Genomic DNA, 20,258 nt, shown 5'->3' on the forward strand with positions numbered 1-20,258 from the left:
GCCAAAGTATTGGAGCCTCAGCTTCATGATCTGTCCTCCCAGTGAGCACTCAGGGCTGATTTCCTTAAGAATGGATAGGTTTGATCTTCTTGCAGTCCATGGGACTCTCAAGTGTCTCCTCCAGCACCATAATTCAAAAGCATCAATTCTTCGGTGATCAGCCTTCTTTATGGTCCAGCTCTCACTTCCATACATCACTACTGGGAAAACCATGTCTTTAACTATATGGGCCTTTGTTGGCAAGGTGATGTCTCTGCTTTTTAAGATGTGTGGCAGAATGTCAGATTAAATAGGTGTGTGTTTTAAAGTTTTATTTCTGTTGTAAATTTTTCTAAAAATTGTGGAATCACAGAATTGTAGAGTTGGAAGGGTCAGCTAGTCCAGGCATCCCCAAACTCGGCCCTCCAGCTGTTTTGGGACTACAACTCCCATCATCCCTGACCACTGGTCCTGTTAGCTAGGGATGATGGGAGTTGTAGTCCCAAAACAGCTGGAGGGCCAAGTTTGGGGATGCCTGATCTAGTCCAACCCCCTGCAATGCCAGAATATGCAGTCAAGTGTCTTAGTGTGCTGTCTTATGCTAGCCTTTCTACTCCCCCCAAAAAAGCACCCCACCCTCCTTTGCTTAGGAAAAGAAGGGGTGAAAGGCATAAAATAAATACATCAAAACTGTTAGTCAACTGCCACCTATAGAAATGGGCTGTTTTCCAAGGAGAAATGAGTATATTGTGTTTCAGTGTCAGTGAATAAGGTTAAGGATAGGTTGGATATTGTGTTCAGAGGAGTTATGTTCCTGCTTTTAGTACAGTACTCTGCCAAGGAATGATTTCCCACCTAGGTGTTCCAATTGCCATGCTATAAAACAGTGTTCTTCACTTTGCAAATAGCAGAGCAATAAAGCATGCCATGCAGAGTATCGTGAGCTGAAGGAAAGCATTTGCTGCTTCTGTCCCAGAGGGTTAACACTGAACAGCATCGTATACCTGCCATGGTAAGGCTTCACTTTCTCATGTTGAGCGTTGATCCTCTTAGATGCCAGCCAGCTCATCATTGTTCAAAACAGTCTTGTTGCGTTGCTGCTAGGTGATGTCATTTAGCAGAAAGGGGGAAATGCCAATCATGTTCTGCAGTTTGGTAAGCAAAATCAGGATGGGTGACATCTGGCTTGACAGCAGAATGTAAGAAAAGGATCTAGAGTGCTCAGTAAGCAGCAAGCCGGATACGAGGATTGAGGAGGCTAAACCAGTCAGGGGAATTCTAAGCTGCATCAAGAGAAGTATTGCAGCCAGCTCACAACATGTAGTGGTACAGACCTCACCTGGAGTACTATGCCAAGTTCTTGTTTCTACAGTTTAAGAAGGATATAAACAAACAGGAATGTGTTTTGTGGAAGGTGAGCCATTTTAAATAAAGATGGCAGACCAAACCATTCCAAACTGCACTGTTTTGGACACCTCTGAAGATATATTTATTGGTTTGTGTTTCTCTTTTTGGAAATCTACCAAAGAATAAAATAAAATTGGGCTTAAGGGGTTTTCTCAGGACAGTAGATGGCATGTGTGCTGTGTCCCGTTGGTGGCACCTGCCCTTCTTCTGATAGGAAATGTTCTTTGGATGTGGGAAATTGGGGGCTGAGGACGGTCAGTTGCGGGGGAATGAGAAATGTTTGGACGAAGAAGAAGAAAAAGAAGATGATGATTTTGGACTTGATATCCCACCTTTCACTCCCCTTTAAGGAGTCTCAAAGCGGCGAACATTCTCTTTTCCCTTCCTCCCCCACAACAAACACTCTGTGAGGTGAGTGGGGCTGAGAGACTTCAGAGAAGTGTGACTAGCCCAAGGTCACCCAGCAGCTGCATGTGGAGGAGCAGAGACGCGAACCCGGTTCACCAGATTACGAGTCTACCGCTCTTAACCACTACACCACACTGGCTCTCATGTTCCTATTTTCATCTGAGGAATGTTGGAGGGTATGCACGAACTGGCAGCAGTTCTCCAGGAGTTCAGGCAAGGGTCTTTCCCAGTCTTACTTGGAGACCAGGGACCTTCAGCAGACAAAACATATACTTGCCACTAAGAAACAAATTCTTCCCTTTAAAGCGCTCACAGTTTCATTATTCCAAATGCTTATTTGTACAAGCCCAGAGTATCATGACTCCATACTCTATGAAAGGCAAGCAGGGTTCTTTCTGCTTCCATACTTATAACAGTGACGTATATGTTTCAATGATCTGCTCAGGTCTAGCCCAGATTCAGGCCTCATTTAAACTTGAACAAATCAGCCCGTGTGCAACTCGCAATATTCTAGTAACTCAACGTTTCTGAGCTCCACAGAGCCTCTTTGAATGCAGTAATCCTGGAATTACGGACACGGCAGAATTTTTGGTCGACTCTTTCACTTAGTTTTATGAATTAGTAACACAAATGTGCCTTTCTCCAGTCGTACTGCAGCTGATAATGAGCAAGGCTTATGCAGCATCCCTAAGCGCAGCAAATGCCGTGCTAGATCCTTTTAGCCTTATCTTTATCGTTTCCATTTCATTATGGTACAAGGGATTTGAGGCAGTGAATTTCAGGGAGGCTTATTGCCGTTCTCGGGTGGCTGCTGACACACAGCTTTCGGCACTATGCTTCACAATGCACTCAAGGTGCCATAATCTGCCTGATAGGCCCCTCTTGTCATGTCTTCTTGTTTAATTAGCATCAACTGATAAAGTGGGTTTGTTTCAGTTCACAAGCAGCGATGTCGCTCCTTTTGAAAATTGTAAGGGCAGTTTAGGCTTTTATTTTTCTCCTTGTGGGTTGTTTTATGTTTAAGAAAATGATAATAATTTGTTGGGGCTGGTGTGCAGTTGGCAAAAAAAGAAAAATCCCCTTGACAAAGGAAACTGTAGCAACTGCCTATATAGGCACAAAATGTAGAAACTGAAGCTTTTTGCCACATCTCCACACCAGGAAATTTCATCTGCTAAATGTTGTGGGGAAAACAGGATTCCCATTGGGGGGAAAGAGTTAGTAAACCCTAGACTCATATTATATTACCTTGCACTCCTTGAATTGATTTCTTTCATGAAATGTAAATGTAAATGTATTACAAGTTACTCAATATTCTCTCTAAAGGACTGCAAATTCACGGACAAGGCAGTAAAAAAATAGCAATCCATCCCTTTATATTGTTCATACCAGAGACATTCAGACAACCTTCATGTATTGAAGTGGCTTCACTGTTGACACCATGCACATCTACATACACACCCCACCAACTGATGTACGTGTGTAGAGTGTTGCTGAACAGTTGTTGTTGTTTTTCCTCTCACTGGAAGGAAGACATGCACATCTGTTTAAACTGATTTTTAAAAAATCTATTTTAGCAACAATCTTTCATTACTGGTTACAGCAGAAACAAAGAGAAAGTAAACTCACAATTCAGAATGGCCACCCAGCTACCCTTTCACAGATACACTAACCATTTAGTAGCTCCCCTCCCCACAGTCCAGTGGGTGTTAATTAAGGACTGTTGATTATTCCAACATAGGGAATCCTGGGCCAAGCACGATTTCCACATGTATCAAGCTCTAAAGGCTTTATTTATAAATTCATTCAATTTATATTCCATCCTTTTTCCCAAAGGAAGAATTTTCCTTCAGAACTATGCTGTTGAGATGAAGAAAGCTAGGAGTGAACTTTTATGTTACAGGACTGTGAGCTCAGTTTATGTCCTAGGAGGAAATTCCTGACCATGTGTTCAGAGATAACATGTTCCTTAATTCTAAGGCATTCAGCCCTCTCTAGGCTCTGGTGAATTAAAAAAAACAAAACAGTGTCAATCCTGCAAGTCTGAAGTAGGGCTGTAAGAAAGCATCGTTTTCCATTCTGCCCTGTATTCAGTGCAAGCAGCACTGTTTCTGTTCTACTGCAATATGTCTTTCACCCAGAATTATGTTATTCATCTTGTTGTGGTGAAATTACACGAATTACATAAATTACATCAGCATTACATTATTCCACCTCATTCTTTTCTGTGGAAATGCCAAGGATTGGACTTGAGATCTTTTTTGTACAAAATGAGTGCTCTACCACTCAGCAGCAGATCTTCTCCTAAAATGAATTTTTAAAAACTCTTTAGTTGGGCATGCCAGCCACCCTATCACCTGGCACCTGCTTGCTCACATTGGCTGTGAATGACCCCCTCCACCCAGAACAACAACAACATCCCAACAACATAGTTATTTTCAGAACTCAAATCTGTATTATGGTGGCATTTTGTGAGAGCCACTCCAGCTGTTTTTGTGGTACTTAGGTACTTAAAGATGCAAAGGTACTTCAGATGAAACTACAGTGAATGAGTTGTGACTTTTTCCCCCAGTTCCATTCATTTCAGGGTTTCTTGCTTTGTAGCAACATCAAAGAAAATTACACAGTTTAAAAACAATTACATAGAAACAGAAAGTGCTCTGCCAGGTCTGAGAAAAAAAAACCCATAATAGATTATTTCACAATGTGCTGCCTACTTTGGCAGTTTGTTATTTTGTTTTCCTCCCACAGTCTTCAACCACAGATGCTGGTAAAAGTATTTCTTTCAGTAGATGTTGGGGATCAGCCATGGAAACTAGAGGTGGTAGCAAATGTTGTTGGTCCTGTTTCGTGATGGGCAGTTTTCAGGGCATGGGGTGGGGGTCATTTTTTAATTTTGACCCCCTATACCACAAATTAGGACCTCTACCAGGTGCACTTAGTTTTCACCTGTGGCTCCTAGAAGCTGTCAACATGGGATAGTGGCCACAGACTGGGAACAGCTTCAACTGGTTGGCTATACCAGGTGAGGGTAGCCATTGGATCTCAAACCCTTGGTGAGTTAGGGTCTTATCCTGCATGTGAAAACAGGCTCCAGAGGATTGAGTGAACTTAACTAATAGTGGGTCCAATGATCAAGAAGGTGGTTTCTGTGTGTTCTCTAGAGGAAAGTGAGAGGCAGATAAGGCTCAACAACCTGAGAATGTAGCTCAACTAGGAGAAGGGAAACTCTGATACTAAACTTCCACCGCCTTGTGGAATATCTTCAGGAGAAGAAAAGGCTAATGAGTAAACCCTACACAAATGTGGAGTTGCATCCCTAAGACGGATGGATGGTGCCTTGTACGCCTCCTGCAGCCAACCCAGTGTCAAACGTATTGCTCTCCTTTCCTTTGGATCACATCAGCAAAGCTGAGAGTGGGGTCTTGTCGTCTGGGCAGCCCAGGACCTCCATACACACTGCCCAAGCAGTACTGCTAGCACTGTAGTACTCCTGAAGAAAGACACTAATGAGAACAAGCTGCAATGAAAGCTCCTGCCATGTGGTAAAAAGGTAAAGGTAAAGGTACCCCTGCCCGTACGGGCCAGTCTTGACAGACTCTGGGGTTGTACGCCCATCTCACTTAAGAGGCCAGGGGCCAGCGCTGTCCGGAGACACTTCCGGGTCACGTGGCCAGTGTGACAAAGCTGCATCTGGCGAGCCAGAGCCGCACACGGAAACGCCGTTTACCTTCCCGCTAGTAAGCGGTCCCTATTTATCTACTTGCACCCGGAGGTGCTTTCGAACTGCTAGGTTGGCAGGCGCTGGGACCGAGCAGCGGGAGCGCACCCCGCCGCAGGGATTTGAACCGCCGACCTTTCGATCGGCAAGTCCTAGGCGCTGAGGCTTTAACCCACAGCGCCACCTGTGTCCCTCTGCCATGTGGTAGCATAGGCAAAAACCATGATGCAGCTTCTACCCAGCTGCAGAATGATTGTGAAGTGGGTTTAGAACACATTCTGTATCTGTTTGGTTGTTCAACATCCTATGATTGCAGTCATCCAAGGGTGTGTGTGAGTGGAGGTGTGATCATTGGCCTATTCCCTGCCCTTGTATTCTCAGTGGGTCAGCCCTTAAGCCATCCATGCATTCAAGCTGAATTTCTCTGACAGGGAGCCTGCTCTACTTCTGTTGGCTCCCTGCATGCTTTACAACACTGCATGTTTCTGGTTCTAATCATTTGGGGACCTCCACTGCATTCTATTTGTTAAGTTGTGGGTGAACATATCAGACGACACAGCGATTCTTCAAACAGCTCTTGTTTATTCACAGGCCAGGACAGAACTGAACTGAAGGGTTCAGTCAGCCTGCTTATATAGAGCTCCAGTACAACATTACTGTAACGTTTCTAAAACTATCCAATCACTGAACGTCACTTTCGATCCCTTATTTGCATAACTATCTACAGTATCCCCCTGCTGGCCCAGGGTGATAACTTCAGTACATAGCACTATTCATGTGGCGACCTGAACACACAGAGGACTGCAGGGAATCAACAATCAGGAATGCAGTGGGAGGGATTGGTGAGATCACCCCAACTCTCCTCTCTCCCGTCTTGCATGATTAGAACTGAGTTAGGGGGAATGATGACTGAATAAGGTTTTTTTTCCTCTCCAGGAATTGCTTCTGTTTCTCTGAATGGCTTATGTACACATTGGATTTTTACAGGCTAATCTCTACCCTGGGTAATTTGCAAACAGTTGTATGCATGAAAGTATCCTCATGCACCGAGTCAAATAGAATGCCCATTGTATGGAGGCTGCCGGAAAACGTTTTTATGTCGTGGTGGCACTTCATACAAGGGCTATAACATTTGAAATCTGCTTACCGTGTGTACGGAGAGATTTCCTGCCAGCGCCACACGTTCCTGGCAGTGGCTCAAACCAGTTTGGAGGCTTTCCATGCTGTTGGCACCATCCGTGCAGTAAAAGGATTTTGGATATTTCAGCCACTGCTGGCTTGTGGGAGCATTTTTCAGGGGCCTCCTTATGGGGCAGTAATGTTTGTTGCTGTCCCTAAGTACTGTGAGCTACTTAGGTCAATCCAAAGACAGTGCCAATGCCTGCAGCGCAAATCTTTAAAATTTCATTTGAATGCAGCATTGAGGAGTGTTGTACTGGGATTTAGAAAAGCTGCTGTAAGACACTGTAAGCCCATGGGACAGAGCAGAATATAAGTAAAACAAATAAGAAATCACTAAAATATTATGATATGTTGATATACAATGCTGGCACTGACTCTGATGAATTTTCGGCGCCAGTTGAAACCTCTTCTACTCCTGCAGATTTTTATGGGGCTTAACTATCTTGGCTGGGGTTTTGACCATTACTGCTGCTATTGATTCTGCTGCAGTTTTATCTGCTCCTCTTATTTGTAGTCATGCTTTGGTTTATTGCAGTTCCTGATTTTAATGTGTGTGCGTGTTTTTAATTGCACCCTGTTATGATGAAGTGTGGATTAAAAATATTTCAGATAAATTAATGTTAGATCCATTTTACATGTTAGCTTTGCAGCAGCATGCTTACAGCTTTCGGGCTCTTGGCTCCCATTCTGATGCACCACATGGGTCGTGAACTATATCAATGCATCACGATAGCTGACCACAGAGGAGTGAGCCACGACCAAATGGCAATGGAAATTGTTTACATTACTCCTTCATCATCTTCAAATCACAAATGACACCTAGCCCAGTGTGCTTTTACAAAGCCATTGCTGCATCTCATTTGGCTAGTTGCTCACTAGAGTACATGCGTTTGCTGGGCTGACAAGTTCTTTAATATTCATAATCATAAAATATTCACATCAGTTTAAAATAAATGTAAAATTTTAATGCATAAAATACCAAGCATTTTCCAGCAATACAAACTGCTATTAAGAATCCTGTGCCAAATGCTCTTTGACAGCCTGCAGAAAAGACATCAAGAGCTGAAAGGGCCATAGAAATCTGAAATGTTTCTTAATTAGTATTTGGGATGCTTGAGGCTAGTGTGTGTATCTCTTAAATTTAATGGCCTAACAAAAAAAAACAAAAGAAAGCAGAAGAGTGTGCCAGCTTGGCAGTATTATTCACATTCTGGGTATCGGGTCTCTGCTAGTGAGCAGGAAGTTTGATGCCCTCGAAAATGCTCTAAGTAGATGATCTTCCCATTGTGGCACAGCATTAATTTCCCATAAGAGTATAATGGTGTCAACAGCCAAAGACTTGGCTATAAAGAGAGGACCTCTGGCAGAGGAAACAGTTTTCTTTTCTGCAAGAGACTGTTTGGCCTGTGCCTCCCCAGGGCTTCATATTGCAAGGCTGTTGACACTCTCACAATTCTGTTTATGAAGGGTAAAGCTAGTGAATGGAACGACTATAATGGTTTATGACAAGATCACTGCCGAAGATTTTGTACGTCCCATGATTTGTATGGGCCATTTGTTGGTAAGCAATAAAAGTGGCCCTTTTATCAGGAATATTTGTGAATGCATCACTGTTCTGAAGACATATGGCCAATAAGTAATTCAAAGTTATCTATCTTCCCTGAAGATCCCTTACATGCCTACCATGTTTTAATGTCTAGTTGGCTTGGAAATAATACTCTTTATGACACTTGTAGCACAAGAAAATGTTTACTGACTGGCAGGAAATGACAGCCACACACAATATTGCCTTAAAAAATAAGCCCTTATTTCATCTTCCCTGTGACTTTCCAATCTTCTAGGAACCCTGAGGAGCAATTGCCAGTCCGTGCTAAAGTACATTCTTAAGCTCTTGATTTCAGTCTCTGTGCCATGTGATAGAATTCATTATTCCTCTCTCCTTTTTGTCTCCCTTCAGTTCAATATCAATTTACAGTCCCAAGGAGAATCCCAATGCCTTTGACGCTGCCGCCTTCTTCCAGTCGGTGGGGAATTTTCTAGGGATTTTTGCTGGATCGTTTGCTATGGGATCTGCCTATGCCATTGTTGCTGCTTTGATATCCTTTGCTGGTTGTTATCAAATGTCCAAAACTTAACATGTTTGGAAGAGCAGTTGCTACAAAAGAATACAATTATCTTCTGTTTGATCAAGATTTCAGTAGTACTCTGAACTTCACCTCTCTGCGTACACTATTTTGAATTGACAATGGTTCCTGCGGCTGAAATGCAGTTACATTTGTGCCACATCTGTTGCCAACTATGCAGATGTGTGACTACAGCTGCATGCAAGCCATACATGCATACAAGCCATTCAACTAAATCCTACTCAGTGTAGGCTCATTGAAATTAATGACCAAGACCAAGTTAGGCCCACTTATTTTATTGTGACGCTGTTCTGAGCACAGCTTAGTTGAATACCACCCTTAAAGCACATGACTTCCTACAAGGAATACTGGGAAATGTATTTTGTAAAAATGGCTGGCAATTGTAGCTCTTGGAGGGATAAACTTTGTGAGAAGTCATGTGCTTTAAACATATATAAGTGCCTAAGAAGAGTCTGCTGGATCAGGTGAAGGGCCCATTTAGTCCAGCATCCTGTTATTGCAATGGCCAACTGGATGCCTGTAGGAAACATGCAAGCAAGACCTGAATACAGGAGCATTCTGCCCTTTCTGTGGTTTCCTAAGGCCTCAGGTAGTAGTAGAAGGGAGGAGAAAACAGTTTTATGATTTTCATTCCCTTCCTTTGCCAATCATATCATCCAGTGCATGTACCCAACACCTTCAAATAGGATTGTGGCTGATGGGCTAAATCCAAGTGTAGGCTACAGCCCTAAGCCCCACTAACCTGGGAGCAAGTTCCACTGAATTCAGTAGGGCTTACTTCTTAGCAGACATGCTTAGGATTGCTTAGGACTGTGCTGTCAGTCACACTAAGTGTAGACTGACGGAAATCAACGAGATTCAAGTTAGCCATGGCTAAGATTCAGTGGGCTTCCTCTAAGCTTGACTAGGCCTGGATACACCCCAGTGTGTGTGTGTGTGTGTGTGTGTGTGTGTGTGTGTGTGTGTTTCGATGTGCATATTCAACATGGCCCTGAAGACAGGACAGAATTACGACAGAAACTATGATTAATTATGATGGCACTTTTGTATGAGATCAGGGTAAAATCTAAATGTCTCTAATAAGCATTACCGGACTATTAGAATATTAAAACTTAGGGAGTTTCCTATATTTTTCTGGGCATTTGGCAAAATCAACGATTACATCTGGTTGACAAATGAAACTGAATATCTCAGAGTATTTTCCTCCCGCTGGGTTTTTCTGTCATGCAAACATATTTATGTTTCTCCCTAGAGATACTTGACCCTGCCTCTCTTAACAGAAAGCCACTTTCCACTTTGGAAGTTTATATACAGAAATAGTAAAAGCACACAGGAAAAAGGCCTCATGTTTCTTTGCAGCCAGGGAGAGTTCTGGTCTTCCACTCCATTCTTTACATCTGGGGGCACTAGGGCATGGATGGCTAACCTCCGGCCCTGAAGGTGTTATTAGACGTCAACTCCCATCAGCTCAAACCACTACGACAAAAGGTTAAGGATTATGGGTGTTGTAGTCCAACAGCAGCTGGAGGGGCAGCAGTTCCCCAGCCCTGCAACAGTCAATCAGTTGGAGAGTGTAAGCTTGGGGCGGCTGGATTGAATGGGCAAAAAAGCAGTTATGGCTTCCCCCAAATAATTTTGGGGGCTATAGTATCTTGAGAGTGCTTAGAATTGTTAAGAAACCCCTATGTCCCTCACAGTGCTTCCATTTCCAGAATGAGTTTAATTATCAATCCTTCTTCACAGGGAACTTAGGGAATTGTAGTTCTGTGAGGAGAATAGGGGCCTCTTCATGCTCAGCACCCTTAACAAACAAGCTCCAAGAATCTGAAGCAATGGCTGTTCCAAGTGGTATCATAGTGCTCTAATTGTATTGTGTGGCTATTGCATTAGAATCCCAACAGGGGGAGAGGTAATAGGCAGATCCCCACCCCACCACTCTGCACAAATCATGTTTTAGCCCAAAGGAATGAAACAGCTATTCCGGCTGAATGTTTGAATCTAATCTTCCTCCTTTTGCTTTATTGGAACAGATCTTAATATGCCAATTTTCTCTTTCTTAAATCAATGCTAAATAAACTCCACTGAGCCAGTGGTGACCTTCCCCTTAGCCTGGAATAATATAATCCTTGAGCTAATTTTGACTTGATCATCTTGTTTGCCATTTGACTTTGTCACAGCTGCATTTCTGTGACCTGAAAACATTGCCACGAGGAGTGGAAATAAAATTAGACACCATCTGAACTGAACTAATGTGGAAAAATTAAAGCTAAATTTGACCACATGATCGTAGTGGTTTATTAAACTGCTTCAGAATATGAATGGTTATAAGCAAAGTGAGGAACACCATTCTTTCAATTTCATGATGAAAACTCATTCAAAGCACAGTTTGTTTCTTATTTTTTAATGTAATGTATGCCATAGACTGCCAGAAGCATAAAATTATCAGGAATGCAAACAATCCAAGTTGTTTGCAACTCTGTCCCCTCACCCCAGGTCCGTGCTGAGCTTCTCTGAGGCCCAGGGTGGCAGTCTTGTTAGAATAAAGTTATAAACTCAAACAAAAAAGCAGCCAATCCCTGGCAGCGCTGCCCGCCACCCCAGCCAGCTTTTTCCCCTGAGGCCTGGGGAAAGTGTACCTGGCTGCCCCACATCCCTCCACAGACCTGCCTCACCCCACAAAGTCTGAGAGAGATCTATCAAGTGGTACATAGCTTACCCACAGTGTGCATGTATTCATTGAGGAATATTCACCTGCCAAGTGAGGTAAAAACTTTTGCTGTACATCAGAAATTTGGTGAAGCAGAATTCATCAAAATATTATTCCCACTTGGTAGAACAAGACAGTAAGTGGCTTCCCTTCTTCTGCCACCTTAGTAGTGAAGGAGCCGCTGCACAATGTGCCCATCCCATGTCATCCTGGTACCATCAGGAAGCCACATTGCAAGAGCTCATGATGTACCCCCTTCCTGTTGCACCATTTCATATACCCTCATCTAAAAGTCATGTGAATTGGCCTGGCGATGAGCTATTTGATGGGCCAGGTATCCTTACTTTTATATTTCTTATATCTGAGAGGTGTGGTTGGAATCACTTCCCTTAGACGCTATTTCGCTTCTGCAAAATTGCCTGTGAGTCCATTATGTGTGATCTCTGAGGATTGCCTTTTTTCCAGCACCTGTATCAAACAGTGTGACAAGATCAATTTTGAAATCTGCAAAATGCTGCAAGCGGCGTTGATTCCTAACATTTTCCTTAACGTTGTTTCCTCTCGCACTTGACAAAATTCACCAAGCTGTGTGACTTTCCTATGTTAGAAACTGGCCTGTTTTTCCTTTTGTCTTGGAGTGCTTTCTTGTCCGCTGAAGCTGCTGGTCTTACAGGTAAGTGTGTCATATGGCTGAATAGGAAGAGATCCCAGGGGATCCAATTACAGATGGGGGAGAAAGTCACTTCAGTTCACATTTAAGGCAAACCTATGAAAATTGTTCTCCCCAAACAATATGCAAACTGAAACACAGCCATCCTTCGAAATTAGCAGTTTACCAAATATTGCAAAGCAGTTCTCCAGGCAAGTAATGCATGCAAGGGTAAATTTTGCAAAGAATTGCAGAAATTAGGGGAAATAACATGGGGGGGGACTATGTTAGGAGAACTTGCTTTGCAAAAAATATGTATGTTACGTTAAATGGCATAAATGTATACATATTAGGAGCAATTTGCACTAAAATGCTGATGAATCTTTTTTAATGTAAACTGATGTGGAAAAATGGAGAATTGAACTTGAGCTAGGAAAAGTGAGAAACTGAAATTGGCAAATCTGCCCATCCCTAGGCACTCTGATCTGGAAATCAAAATGGACAGGAATGCATATGGTAGGAGCCTTTTTTGTCTCTTGACAGGTTGGATCTCTCTGTTAAAATGAATAGGGAAGCTGTTTCAAAAGAGAGCTCTCCATGTGTGCCTCAGAGCTCCCGTGCTGGAACAGGATCTTTCAGTTGTGATGTAAGAAAAGCACAACATTTACTTCTGAGAATGAGGTTACAGAAAGCTTCCCACACAGCTCGCTGTTTCTATATCCATTGTAAAAATGTGTGGGTGGTGGAAACATTCATCCTTAAGCACAAAGCAGAGGTAATAATGGATTCCCCCTACTCTACAGCTTTGATGTGCATAAATGGGTGGGAGTTCCTTGTTTTATTTATTTTTTGACAACCTATTTAGGAAGCCTTTAGCAATAGTAGGGATTCACAAATTGATCAACAAACACAGAAGGCCTTCCCAACTATATGTCCCTGTACCAATTCAATGTTTCTAAAATTGTTGAGAAGTCAGACCCAGGCTGGCCCAAGATGTTTTTCTGCCTCCACCCTCTCCGTTAAGGTACATAGTATGAAAGCAAACGCCGATCAAGTTGTTCTGGCACCTGAGGTGGCTCCTTCTTTGTTATTATTGGGGTGGGGAGTTGCACAATTGGAAATGAAAGCAGTTTGCTGGCACCCCACCTTAGCATCTGGCTACGCCCCTCCCCCTGCCTGCACTCCCACCCCATCTTTTAATGTATCAGCACTTTGGAGGGGGGTGGAACATTGATTAGAATTGTAGGTAGGCTTCGGCTCAGGCACTGGGTATATATCCCTTCTCGGCCTCCAGATGGAGGGCTGACACTTGAGCAGGGTCATGCCTGGGATTATGGGACTGCCTCAAGATGTGGATCTACCTAGGGGGGCCTCCAAGGGTGTTGCTGGAAGCTCTATGGCCCATCTGCCCCCATGCTTGGCTTCTGGACAGTCTCTTCCCACTAGACCCCTCTAATGGAGTACCCACTGGAAAAGAAACCAAAGGATGACTCATGTTAGATATGCAAAGAACTTCAGAAATGCTGCAGCGAAATTAGATGATCAGAACTGTACTCTTATCATTTCTTGAAGAAAATTGGTCTTAAGTCTGAAATATTATACCTTGGTCTAGTGCTGGTTATAAAATGTAAAAAATAAAATAAAAAGTCAGGTAAGATTGTGCTCGGGGGACGCGGATGGTGCTGTGGGTAAAACCTCAGTGCCTAGGACTTGCCGATTGCATGGTCGGCGGTTCAAATCCCTGCGGCGGGGTGAGTTCCCGTCTTTTGGTCCCGGCTCCTGCCCACCTAGCAGTTTGAAAGCACATGCAAGTAGATAAATAGGTAGCGCTTTATCGCGGGAAGGTAATGGCGTTTCCATGTGCTGCGCTGGTGCTGGCTCGCCAGAGGAGCTTCGTCACGCTGGCCACATGACCCGTAAGTGTCTTTGGACAGCGCTGGCTCCTGGCCTCTTAAGCGAGATGAGCACACAACCCCAGAGTCAGACACGACTGGCCCGTACGGGCAGGGGTACCTTTACCTTTAAGATTGTGCTGCAATGGAATGAGTGATGGTTAAAGATCTCCTGAGATATATACTTGGCCACCACTTCAAATAAGCAGTTTCTAATTTAGGTGGGATTTCGCCTGGCTTAACTGGTCGGCCAGCAAAACAATCAGAGGCAAGATAAGGCTGGTGGTACAAAATAAAAATAAAAATGGTACTCTCTTACCATTAGCGAAGTGTGAGCATTCCCTTGTGCACAACATTTTGCTGTGTAAATTTTGTTTTAAATGATTGTGCAAATGAATGTGATTATATGTCCAGTGAAAGGATTAGAAAGACCAGTTTTTATTTTACTTGTAATTTGCTTTTGGATAAGCAGCAATTTCCTTTCAAATGACTTTAGCAATTTTTCTGTTTGTAAGCAAATGAAAGGATGTTTCATTTCCTTACAATGTTCTTGGGTTTTGTTTTTGTTTTGTTTTTTAAAAAAAGACATCTAATTGGATCTAGATTGTGCCTTCCACTCACATTTTGTCCTCTAAAAATAGTTTACTACAGCTACTATGTAAGTGTAAAACCCATCTGTGCACAGTGACACCCCAAAAAAATTTTACTGCTATGATTTCAGATACTTGTTATGTTAAAAGAACAGGATGAAACACTTTCCAAGCTGAGTGAAGGGAGTGACTACGTATGTCACTTGGAGTGTGAAAAGATGGCATGTGTCAATTATTTTATGGTTGGTTGTACAAAATGTTCCAGCCATCTAAAAATGGAATTTAACTTTACACTGGCTGTGAATCAAGCAATGAAATCATTGTTTGTCACATATCTTATTTCTCATATTATTATTTTTGTGGCTAAGTTGAAAAAGTTATGCAAACCAGTTGGGTGTTGCTTCACACTTGAGACTTACCTTGTAAATTGGGAACTGTGCCATTTGACATCTTGGAAGCTACCAGGTCACCTGATTAGCATATAAATTGGGCCTTGTAAAGGTGAGTCTACCCAACCAGTGCATCTAAGTATCACCGGTGATGTATCAGCAGTTATAATGGCAACTCCCCTATTCAAGCTCTTTAAAAACATGGCATGAGATGCATCCCACTTTGGGTCTCCTACCAGCAGTTGCATTTTGATATGTTTGAGCCTCTGAGATCAATGTGATACACTTGGACAGTCCACCAATGTGATGAGAAGCACAGTTTCCTTTGTGTATTAATATATGTGGCTACAGAATTTAGACAGAGGTAATGGGGCCGTACGTTGCTTTTCCTGTCCTGTTTCTGCCCTCAGCATCCTTATATTAGATGTGAACATCTAAGACAGGGAAGCCAATGCATGTAGACATATACACATGTAGGCTCCATCTGTAATGAAGGATCTCTATGAGAAATCTCACTCTCTCTCTCTCTCTCTCTCTCTCTCTCTCTCTCTCTCTCTCTCTCTCCCTTGTCTTTAGCCCGTGCAATCTCAGGTGCATAGGCAGCAGAACTGCGCCATTGGTTCTCGATTAAATGAAGGGACTCAATCATATGAGTAACACATCAAAGGGACTCAATTCACATGAATCAGAAGAGCTATTTCAGAACACAACACTCTATGGTAACGGGTCTTAATTCAGCAATTAATGTTTCATGGCATTATGACCTGTAAAATGCCAGCAACAGTTGCCACGCACACTGCTCCACATATTGGATACAAGTTTTCTTGTCCTTAAGCATATACAGTCAAATCTCGGTTGTCGAACATAATCCATTCCAGAAGCCCGTTCGGCTTTTGAAACATTCAACGACCAAAACACGGCTTCCAATTGGCTGCAAGAGCTTCAGATGTTTGGCTTCCTAAAAACGTTTGAAAACCGGAGCATTTACTTATGCGTTTTTGGTGTTCGGGAACCAAGTTCTTTGAAAACAGAGCCATTTGGGAGCCTAGGTTTGACTGTATTATTATTAAAGGAGCAGTAGCAATACCCATGGGCTCCTGTTTATTACTAGAAAAAACTCTGCATCGGAACTGTGGGACAAGTTTAGGATTGTTCTGAAAAAGTTTCTTATTTTGATTTCTGTTATTGCTAAGCCAAAAGGCCACCACATTGGTTAATTTCCCCCATACTCAGGATGGAGCAGCCCCTTTTCAGAAATTTTAAGGGAACCCATAAACAGCAGGTGAAGTCTTCATCCCACTTAGTAGTGGCAGCAATTGTGTGAAAGCAAGGGCAAAAAGCATCGCCATTTAGCTTCATCACAAGAATTGTAGACAATGAGATTTGGCTATGTGAAAATGTCTGAAGTCAACATAGACTGGGGACAATGCTTTGCGTCCTCACTCCCACATATTTTGTGTTTAAAAATAGGGAGAAAATAATCTGGTAAGGAGCTTAATCACCACAAGGATTTTGAAAACAACAGCAAAAAAAGCACATGTGTGTGAAACCCTCCCTCACCATCTTTTATTTCAAGACACAATAAACATATCATAAGATCTTTCAGTTCAGCCATAGTTCCTATATTTCTTTTCTTCTGAACTCACAGATTGTTCCTGGGAGAGGAAATACAGATAATAGTGTTTAAGCTCAGCACCCTATGGAAAGTCTGGAACAAATATCAAATTCTTTTATAGATATCATAGTGTGTGAATACAAGGTCTGTTAAATTGCAACAGTCCTTTCAGAATGACAATAACCCTAGAAAACACAACTTTTTTAAAGAAGCAGCTGAGCTGTATTTAGAACAGGGTGCTATCTTTCTGCTGAGATGTCATTGCAAAGTGTCAGGTCCCTGGATGAATGCCCTAAATGTTTAACTCAGCCACTTTTCTGATGCTTCCTGTCAGCCGGACGCAAACTAGGACTCTCCGGTGAAAGCCTTAGAGTACTGTCAAGCTTTACAGTTTGTACAGCACAATTGACAAAAGCCTCAAAGCGACACTCTGACATCCAGTTGTGTGGGACATTCCAATTAAAATAGTCCTTGGAGATATTGTCACCCTGGTTTTGATTTGATACAAACTGCCCAGAAGTAGTAATTCAGGTTTATTTCAAAAGGACTCTTTCCTATAAGAACAACCAAAAACTCTGGGGGGGGAAATGTATTTTCTTTTACATAAAGGGATAGTTCTGGTAACTATTATCAACAGACCTTACCTACATATAAAAAAATCTGCAGTTATTTGACGCTTAATAGTTTTCTTTTTCCTATTTACATCAATAGCCTTCCTTGGCAAAGTTGCTAAGTATCACCTTGTTTAGGAAGATTGGTTAATTGTTATCAGTAGCTAGACTTCTCAATGGCCAAAACAAAGATGGGGCAACTGTGGCCTTCCAAATACAGCTCCCATCATCCCTGACCATTGACCATCATCCCTGACCATTGACCATCATCCCTGACCATTGACCATGCTGGTTGCTACTAAGGTGACTTGAAGACCAATGACATCATCAGGACACCTGATTCCCCATCCCTAGGCTAGCCTAGTTCTCAGAGGAGATGACATCCAGCAAGAGGGTGGTGATGTGTGTAACAATAACAATAGAAATCGTTTTTGGAGAGAGGCATAGAGACTCAGCAAACTTGGATCTGGGATTCTAACAGCATTTTGGAGTCCTGACAGTCTCGCTGGAGACCTGATGCTGGAGCCATGGATTTTGGTTGTCTCTTGGGGTGTTTAAGCTGTTCACCATATACTCCACTTATAAATAAACATAAATATTACAGAATGCCAATATGCCTCCAATGACCTCCTTCCGAAAGAAAACAAATATACTTGAGCTCTGTGCCCTGGAACTCCTCATCACTCAGAGACATGAAGTGAATGTTCAAGTTTTATTAATGTGATCAACGTTATATTCTAAGATGAACAGCAGCTCTTTCTATTTGGAATGTAATTTTCCCTGATCCTTTCCTCCCTAACTTCAGAGGAAGCAAACTTGGTTTTATACAATAAGAAACCCTTCAAATACATAACTTGAAAAACCTACTTTAGCGTCTTTTTAAATTTATTTCTTACTCATTATCAAAGAACTTGGCACAGTTGGGGTTTTCATACCTGCAAATAGATTTGGCAGAAGCATCTTTTTTATTATCACTTCCCCCCAATCTATATTTTATTTGATTTAGTCATACTTTAGTGAGGGAGAAATTCCATTGTTCATTTTACCTTAGATTTTTACTTGTGCACTGTTGCTCATTTTAATCAATGGTGGATGCTGCTGAATCAGTCAATTATGATGATCAAATAGCAGCGGAAAGGGTGGAAAGTTGGCTATTATTTAATTGCAATTACCCATTCTTTTCACAGCTGCAGCTGAGAGGGAATTTCTCAAGCTACAGCAATCAAAGTAACCAATATTTCTCTAATGTTGGAACTTTTTAAAGTTTCCTTGAAAATGAACATCCAGGTTAGTAGAAAATTGGTTCCCAATGAAGGAATTTGTTGCTTTCAGGCCCAGAAGCAGAAGGTCCCGCTAACATTTAATGAGAAGAGAACCATTGAAATTTTTTGTCATGACAAATGCTTTTCAGGGGATAGCAGTTTGAAAGATGAAGCTGGATGGTGTCAGAAGGAAATTGAATATTTCCACTAATACAACTCCCCATAAAGAATAATGCAGAGTTTATAACTCACACACAGTAATGAGGGGCTGCTGTCATGTGATTTTGGTCTTCCAAAGCATGCTCTCTCTTTTTTTATCTTGCATTTTTATGCTGTGAACTAACCTGAAAACTACGAATGAAGGGTGAATAAAATATTGCACACACCATTTGAATAGCAATGTCCATCAACTTAGGGGGTTGCATGGCCCCCTAATATATTTTATTGGGGGCACAAAGGAACCTCAACTCCTAGGAGTTAGCTGCTTTGTTGCCCAAGAAGGGGAGATTAGCAACTGGCTGGTAGATTTTCCAAATCTAGGGAGAGTTTCTTGAGGAGTGGTTTTACCACTGCTTCCTTCAAGCAGGCAGGGACCACCCCCTCTTGCTAGGAAGCATTAACTGTCCCCTCTCTGCTAGTTTTTATCAACAAATGGGGCAACGGTCCAGAGCGCAAGTGGGTGCCCTGATCAATCCAAGCACCTTGTCCACATCATCAATGACCCTTGAGGTCCCTCTATGATTCTGTGATTCCATTCATGCCTAATCCTAGCAATATAATGACAGCAACCGAGGGCCATTTAGGTGGGGACACAGAAATGTAGAGGCGCACATTGTGTTTCACACATATTTATGGATAATGCACATGGCTTACACACATTGGCCCTATAATATGCACACTATATATTTAAAGCAGAATTATACCACTTTAAGCAGAATCCTGGGAACGGTAGTTTGTTAAGGATACTGAGACTTTTTAGGAGACCCCTGTTCCACTTATAGAGCTACAGTTTCTAGAGTGGTTTACAATCAACCCTTTTTCCCAGAGAATACCCTCTTCTGGAATGCAGAAAGAGGTTGAAGGTGTCCCAAACCCCATTCCATCCGCAACTGTGACATCAGAAGATCTTATGGAATATGCCAGTCATGAATGCTGCCCTGAGTTGTTAGCATGATAACAACTAATCTAGTGAGAAAAAGAAGGCAGAATATAATGCAGTCTTCAAAAAGGTGGGGGAATATAGAGGCAACTTAACAAAGCATTGGGGTTGTGTATTTTAGGGTAGTATCTAGTGTGAATACTCTTACATGTAATATACATTTAAAAAACACTTCCAGGATTCAAAGTGTGGTGGTGCATCTTTTAAAGAATATCAGTAGGTGGAGTAAATCCCACGAAGGTCTCAGGAAAAATAAGGGAAATCTCATTATCTGAAGAGCAAGCTAAGTTCTATGGGCATATTTATGCTGCTGCTACTGCTTGGTGGTTTTAATGTTTTGTGGCTTTATGATGAATTACTAAAAAATATTTTTAGTGTATTATTGCTGTTTTGTTTAAATATGAATGCATTCCTTACCCTGGGACCTTCAGGTGAAGGGCGGATGATAAATGTTCTATAAATAAATAAGCATGTGATCAAAAATGCATGGCTTTTTTGTCATTTAATCATGAATATATCAAAGAGAAGGTCTTTGAATATTGT

The 20,258-nt window shown here is 42.1% G+C and overlaps 1 protein-coding gene across 1 annotated transcript in view; it reads left to right on the top strand.

Moving 5' to 3' along the window:
• The window catches only part of SLC9A9 (solute carrier family 9 member A9), a 260,732-nt gene that overhangs the window by 97,786 nt on the left and 142,688 nt on the right, over positions 1-20,258 (top strand). The window contains exons 7-8 of the mRNA XM_081911454.1: positions 8,655-8,793; positions 12,116-12,221. Coding sequence (XP_081767580.1) covers positions 8,655-8,793; positions 12,116-12,221 — 245 coding nt within the window. The remainder of the gene's footprint in view (positions 1-8,654; positions 8,794-12,115; positions 12,222-20,258) is intronic.

This window comes from Podarcis melisellensis (assembly GCF_964234715.1).
Source record: "Podarcis melisellensis genome assembly, chromosome: 5".
NCBI lineage: Eukaryota > Metazoa > Chordata > Lepidosauria > Squamata > Lacertidae > Podarcis > Podarcis melisellensis.